Source organism: Anneissia japonica, unplaced genomic scaffold (genome assembly GCF_011630105.1).
Source record: "Anneissia japonica isolate Jap-2015-1 unplaced genomic scaffold, ASM1163010v1 scaffold1005_len2656397_cov198, whole genome shotgun sequence".
Taxonomy (NCBI): Eukaryota; Metazoa; Echinodermata; class Crinoidea; order Comatulida; family Comatulidae; genus Anneissia; species Anneissia japonica.
In genome coordinates this window covers 2089745-2096959 of record NW_022683792.1, presented here as the reverse complement: position 1 = coordinate 2096959, position 7215 = coordinate 2089745, and the positions used below count along the sequence as shown (strand labels likewise).

Sequence of the window (7215 nt, the reverse complement as noted above, 5' to 3'; positions counted from 1 at the left end):
TGATTATATGACACGGATAGGTCTATCTATTTCGACTTACTTAGTGATATTACAAGTTTACGAACTCTGATGTTACGTGGAAGTAAATCGCCTTTATGTTTGTGAAATAAAAATGCTACCGGTAACTAATGTTTTGTGTACTTCCCATCTCCCTAGTCCTGTTTGATCGTAAATTAGACGGTACCGTAGCATTTCCACTCAAAATAGTGTGCAATAATACTTGCACAAAGTGAATTTATATAATAGGAGAAAAGAAAAAAAGCTCTTGAATAATTTTGAAAGTACTGTACATGCAAAGAGACTAAATCAAAGTTTATCGTATTTGTTTTTCATGCTTCGAATACGTCACAAGCTAATGAGTGGATAGGCCTAATAAATTATTTTCATGAATGTTATATTTGCATGAAATATGCAAGAGGGCATGATTATGATTACCAGGATAAATTGAAAAATGTTTATGATGAGCATTTCAGTAGCCTAATTTTTCGAAATTTAAAAGTGGAGAAAAAAGAAAATTATATTTAAATTTATGTCTGAGATTGCCATTTCCGGTCAACTAGAGGCGACATAATCATAAATTTACTTACTTCAGCCTCAACCATGGTGGGGATGAGGTGGTCTACACTCCATCTGTAAAAGTCCCTCCCTGGGCCCCTTCTATTTCGAATTTCTGGATCCGCCACCGTATTTTGAAATTGTAGTGTGAAAATCAATGTTAATTGCATTCCTTAAAATCAGTTAGATACGACTTATAAAAATTGCTATAGACGCCAGTGTCTTCGCCCATCCCCGAGGGCCCTGGGCAGACCCTGGCCACCAACCATGGCTTGTGCCTACGGCCCAAAATTTTCTTTGCACTTCGTCCTCCTCCCCCACTTTCAACCACGGATTAATGCCCTTGAATAGATGGGAGCGCAAAGCAAAATAGATGTATGCTAGAAAGATTGGATGGTTATGACAACGAGATATGACAGTACGGCACTGCAACTTTCAATATTAGAAAATTATAATGTAGGCCTATTCCTCTTCACAGATTCGCCTGATCAAAGTGAAATTCCTTCAATGTCATGTGAGTAGGCCTACAATATTTCTACGTTTATATTATGACGTAATCACATTGATATGAGCATACAATAAAGTTTCGAAACTCAACTATATTTGATACTAAGTACCCTTGTTAAGTGTTGTATTCGCTTCTTTTCCTAGGACATACATATCCACTTGTATTTCCCTCACACCTAAAACCGAGTGGATTAGCCGATAAGCTTACGTGATTTAAAGTTTTATAATACGAACGTTAAGACTGGATATTTCGTATAGAAAAATTTGGCATAATTTTATTTATTTCACTTTCACGAGCAGATATATTTTTTATAGTTTCAGAGAGTGTTCAGATTCAATTTTGCAAACACAAGACTTGCAGGCGAGAGCCTTCTGGAGTGTGTGACAATCGTAGAGGTATTTCAGTTTCTAAATATACCGGTAATACAGAAAACCCCTCAAATGTTACACACTGAAACACTTACTTAAAAAATCGATACGATAAGGCCTATGTTATTAACTTTCAAGGAGGTATAATTACTTTGGTTATTGCCAATTCACATGTTTGTATTTCGAAATCGCGAAAGTTGACTGCCAGTCAATAGTATTCTATTGAGAAATGGTACCTCATGGTAAATAACGACGATGGACTCTTCCGCTAAGCCAAACCCCTTCGTTAATTGTTGTCAACGTCCCACAAAAAGACAAAAACTTACTCAAACACATGCGTTTGTTGGACAACACACGCGTATTGGTTTGTTGCTAAGTTTGATTGATGATCCGGAAACGTCTATTGTCCATTTAGTACTTATAATTCACACTAGAGCAATTCAGACGAGTTGACCCAAATACAAGCAATACCGTGAATCAAGCCTAACTGCTAACGATAGCATACACAGAAACAGCGTGAGGAACCAACGCCATCAATTGCAATTCGAGACCACCGACAATTCAAAAATAGGCCTACAGCAATATATATAAAGGGTAAACGCGTGAAATAAATAAAATTAATGAACTTAAAATGATGTGGAAGAGCTATGGATAAAAGTTTATTTCAACAATGTTTTGTGAGGGTGGTCCATCTAGCTGAAGCTGATCATTTTGTGACCCTCAATAGTTATGATAGCTAGTGGAAAAGCAGAGTCCTCTTCACCCTCCTCTCTAGCACGTCAATACCAATTTAATACTTTCGTTAGCTCAAGTATTATGCACAACTTTATGATTGAAATTCACCTTTGAAAAATCATCATTACTTTTCCTGATGTACTATTTCAATTCCTTATTTTTGTCATTAGCTGTACCAGTGATTGGGAGCGTAATCGACGCAGAAACCGTGGGTGATGCTGACATAAGGATTAGCATTGACGTCAGAAGATGGTTAAAACCAGCACGAAAGTTGCAAAAGTCCTCAACGCTTACTTTGGTAGTAGAAGATGCGAAAAAGGGAGACTGTTACTGTCCTAATGTGTTCCCATTTAACGCGAACACTTTGATATATTTAAGACGCGATAATAAAGGGAATATAAAGTTGTGGAAACGGTCATACATTGAGCAGCTTGACGATGACGAAGATCAGTCACCCTACTGTTAGGCGTACATGAATGCGTTGCCAGTCACCCTAATGTAGACATTACAGAAACACAATTAAAGAGTAGTTAATCATGGCTAGTTTCTTTTCATAAAGGCTTTTTACAATCGAGGCGAGATTCAGGAAATAATGTCTGGAGATTTTTGTGTGACCGGAAAAAAAAATTCTAGACCTACCTTTTCAGGACCCGTGAGCTGATTTTTTTTTTTTTTATGTTATACAATCCGAAAATTAGAATTTTAAAGAACATAAAAGTCATTAAAACACTTCAAATGTCGGGAAAGCTCATTCCCGCTTTCTACGAATTAAAATTTTCCCGGGGGAGAACTCCCGGATCACCCTTTCTTTTTGGGATTTATCGATTCATGGAAAAAAAGAATACGCATGCAACTACTCATTTATTTATGTAGGCCTATGTATACACACATAAAATAAAAAATGAGAAAAATTTACCTGACCGTTTTCAAGAGGGGAAAACCTTGAATTTTGAAGAACTTAAAAAGTCATTTAAAAGACATTTCAGAAGTCAGTAAAGGTCATTTCCCGAATTCTAGAAATCGAAATTTTCCCGGGGGAACTCGGACCCCTTTTTTCTTTGGGGTTCATTGGTTCATTGATTTTTGGAGAAATTAAAAGTAATTAAAAGACACCTCACAAGTCGGGAAAGCTCATTTCCCGCTTCTAGGAATAAAAATTTTCCCGGGGGAGAAACCCCCGACCCCCTTTCTTTTTGGGATTGGGAAAAAATTACCTAACCGTTTTGAAGAACTTAAATTAAAATCGCTATAAGATACGGTACTTCAGAAGTCGGGAAAGCTCATTTCCCACCATTTAGAAATTAACATTTTCCCGGGAAGAACCTGAACCTCCGTTTTCTCTTTGGGTTCATTGATTCATTATAATAATTGTCAAGAGGGGAAAACCTTGACTTTTGAAGACCTTAAAGTAGTTAAAAGACACCTCCGAAGTCGGGAAAGCTCATTTCCCGCCTTCTAGGAATCAAAATTTTCCCTGTGGAGAACCCCTGGACCCCCTTCCCTTTTTGGGATTTATGGATTCATGGGAAAAAAATCGTATGCAACTACTCTTTTTTTTTTTTTATGTAAAAAGGCCTATGTACTGTAATAACAATAGGATAAATTTACCTGACCGTTTTCAAGAGGGGAAAACCTTGAATTTTAAAGAACTTAAAAGTAATTTAGACATCTCAGAAGTCGGGAAAACTTATTTCCCGCCTTCTAAGAATCAAAATTTTTCCGTGGGAGAGCCCCCGGACCCCCTTTCTTTTTCAGATTTGTGGATTCATGGAAAAAATCGTATGCAAATACTCTTTTTTTTTTTATGTATGTATACATACATAAGGCTTATCTACTCTAATATCAATGCAATAGATTTACCTGACCGTTTTCAAGAGGGGAAAACCTTGAATTTTAAAGAACTTAAAAAGTAATTAAAAGACACCTCAGAAGTCGGGAAAACCCATTTCCCGCCTTCTAATCAAAATTTTCCTGTGGGAGAACCCCCGGACTCCCCTTTCTTTTTGGGATTTATGGATTAATGGAAAAAAAATCGTATGCAATTAGGCCTACTCATTTTTTTTTATGTATGTATACACACATAAGGCCTATCTACTGTAATAACAGGGATAAATTTACCTGACTGTTTTCAAGAGGGGAAAACCTTGAATTTTGAAGAACTTAAAAGTAATTAAAAGACACCTCGGAAGTCGGGAAAACTCATTTCCCGCCTTCTAGATATCAAAATTTTTCCGGGGGAGGACCCCCCGTACCCCCTATTCTTTGGAAACCTTGAATTTCGAAGAACAAAGTCATTAGAAACCTAGCTTAAAATTCGAGAAATGTCATTTCCCGCCATCTAGAAATCTAAAATTTCCCGGGGGGGGGGACCCCCGGATCCCCTTTCCTTTTTGGGAAAAATGTTGACCCCCATCCCCTAGGTTTTTCCAGATCTGCATGATTCATATTCCCATTCATCTTATAAGTGGGCCCCCACTTTGAAAAACGTTCCGCCGGCCCTGGTTAATCATCGCTAGTTTCTTTTTATAAAGGCTTTTTATAAAGGCTTTTTACAATCGAGGCGAGATTCAGGAATTCCATTTTTTTTTTGGTAAAAATTGTAACCTCGTCCCTACATTGTTTGCTTAATTTGGTAGGCCTAATTTAGTTATTAGCCAATGCTAATGGCCTCCATAACTCTTTTGACGTATATAACATAATAGTACAAATGTGGCCATATTTATGGCAATATTTTTCTAAAATTTTCAGCAATTACTTATTATCTTTCGATCAATTTTTCCTCGCCTATAATTTTCGCTAATATTTCCATAATGAAAGATACTTCAGATAAGGCACTTTAAGATTAGAGCAAATTCTGTAAAGTATAGACTAGACTCGCTGTATAAGGCACATGATACACTACGTTTCTATGCAATGTCCCCGAAAGTACATTAATGTGGATGAGACTTATGTAATAAAGCCTAAAGCGTTAGCACAACTAAGAAGCTCTCACACTTTGATGATTGAAAAGGTAGGAATTTCGTATCAAAAGTTCTACTAAAATAAAGGCTTTGTGAGATACAGGCATACCTAGCGCAACTTGGGTCGTGGATACTTGCCTTCGGGTCCTTAAAATGACCAATTTACAAGTTTATTTCTTAAAAAGTATGTGTATGTTTAATAAGCTTGATTTAGATAATTATTCTTAGAATTATATATATTTAAATTTAAAAGCGAGATAATCCGACTTAACCTTTCATTGCACGTGTAATTATTTTCTTGATGTTTAGATTGTATTTTCATATTTGATTGTTTATATGTACTTTCTGCCATTTAAATACACCATTAACCAGCTTATGCTAATAAAGATTGTCATAAAATTAGCTGTTAAGTGTCATTACAATTCATCATGTGTGTTGCAGTTTTACGTTTAGCATAATTTGTTCAATTGTCTGTATAGCCGCTTTGCTGGACACATAAATAACTAGGAGTGTATTCAGCTAATTATCTCTCCCAGATTCAGAATGCATGGCTATGATAGCGTTGGCTGTGATGCAATACCTCTTTAAATTGACTGGAGATGTGTGTATGGAGAAGGGGAGAAATAAGACTACATGGTATGCTCATTGACAATAGCATTTTTTATTGAGTGTTGTACAAAAATTAATAATTATTTATAATTAGTTTATCTCAGTAGTATTGTTTCCAGTGGTGTAAAGTTTTGATTTGATGTCGGCAAAAAACTTGTTGCAGTCTTCATTTGATTCAATCAAGTTTTTAAGTATATGTATTAGTGTGCTATCAAATTCTGCAACGTAACATCCAGAGTCCAGAGTCGGCTCATTGTCAATGTAAAGAGTCGGTATCATAAGATAAGGCAAGTTCAGGGGTAATATTTGTGGACATTGGCAGGGGTCTTGATCGTAACGAAGAAGAGACTGTATTTGACTGCCATTAGATATAAAGTTAGATCGCATAGGGCTTAGAACATTTATTTCAACTTGTGTCTCTGTCGATTCCACATTCACATCTAGCACCTCCACAATCATAGCTGTAAATGAGATATATATTTATTCAAATAGCTGATGTGGTAACATTCAAGGCATTGTCTCAAGAGTTCATTAATAATTCATAATGGCCTCTGTATGGAATAAGCCATTTGTAGTCTGACCTGCGCATGCCGATATCAAGGTCATCGACACATACACCACATACACACAACATAGCTTTATGTTGATTGACCTTGTGTACCAACATGCGCATTCCAGACTACAAAATATCTTATTGTTTTCAAGGGCCAGCCTACAATGTGTATAATTGCCATTCCGCTGAACTCGGATGAATTGTTTCACTAACACTGACAGTACAATACATAAAGAGTGTTTATTCCAACATGCACATTCAGATCGGTGGCACTCAAAACTCATTTGGTGCGTGAAGATAATTAACTACTGTTACTGTACATAAAAATAACAAAACAGTACGAAGTAATTACTCACGTTGTAGATCAAAGCGACATGCAACGTGCAACGAAATGGCAGGCGTGCAGTCTGGACACATATCTGAAAAAATAGGGTGTTATGCTGAGCAATTGTTTGGTAATTATCGACCTATATTAGTTGGCTGCTGCGTGCCAACAATTTTTGGCCTATTTTCATGGCGAATATGTTCATTCTTTTGTAATTATTTAGGCCTACTATTTCTTAAGTAACATTTCCCCGATCACTATGATCACCCGCAGAGCCTTTTTAGCAGCTACAAAAAGATATATGGACTATCTCGTGGCATTAGACCAAAAATAGTATTAAGGCCGGAATCTGGAACAAGTGGAGAGAGCATTTCAATGATCATCTTGATAATGCACCAACACTTGTTTAGTTTATATAGCAGCCACCCATGCTCTGAAAAGTGAAAGCTGTTGGCCAAGGAGGTATTTCAGCAAAAGACTACAAGGCAGCAGGCCCAGAGTATAACAATCTGATCTGGAAAGAAGAAGCTCTCCATTGACCTCCGTCCATGATTCAATTCTTGTTGCCATAACGACGAGTTGCGGGTAGTATAGGGGTGTCG

The 7215-nt window shown here is 36.8% G+C and overlaps 2 protein-coding genes across 2 annotated transcripts; one reads left to right on the top strand and one right to left on the bottom strand.

The window, feature by feature from the left end:
* The first annotated feature begins 1016 nt into the window (after positions 1-1016).
* On the top strand, positions 1017-2751 carry LOC117102413. Its single transcript, XM_033242670.1, has 3 exons — positions 1017-1069; positions 1378-1458; positions 2337-2751. Exons 1-3 carry the CDS (start codon positions 1063-1065, stop codon positions 2630-2632), a joined length of 384 nt encoding a protein of 127 aa, XP_033098561.1. The 5' UTR covers positions 1017-1062; the 3' UTR covers positions 2633-2751.
* A 3017-nt stretch (positions 2752-5768) lies between these two features.
* Positions 5769-6711, bottom strand: LOC117101261. Its single transcript, XM_033241216.1, has 2 exons — positions 6645-6711; positions 5769-6196 (listed from the first exon to the last, which is right to left on the bottom strand). The coding sequence occupies exons 1-2, from the start codon at positions 6703-6705 to the stop codon at positions 5826-5828; spliced, it is 432 nt and encodes a 143-aa protein (XP_033097107.1). The 5' UTR covers positions 6706-6711; the 3' UTR covers positions 5769-5825.
* Positions 6712-7215: the final 504 nt, after the last annotated feature.

Coding starts and splice junctions, on each gene's coding strand:
- LOC117101261 (XM_033241216.1), bottom strand. CDS start 6,705: ATGTGTCCAGACTGCACGCCTGCCATTTCGTTGCACGTTGCATGTCGC. Junction 6,197..6,644: donor ATGTCGCTTTGATCTACAAC/GTGAGTAATTAC, acceptor TCTCATTTACAG/CTATGATTGTGGAGGTGCTA.
- LOC117102413 (XM_033242670.1), top strand. Junction 1,459..2,336: donor AGTGTGTGACAATCGTAGAG/GTATTTCAGTTT, acceptor TTTTGTCATTAG/CTGTACCAGTGATTGGGAGC.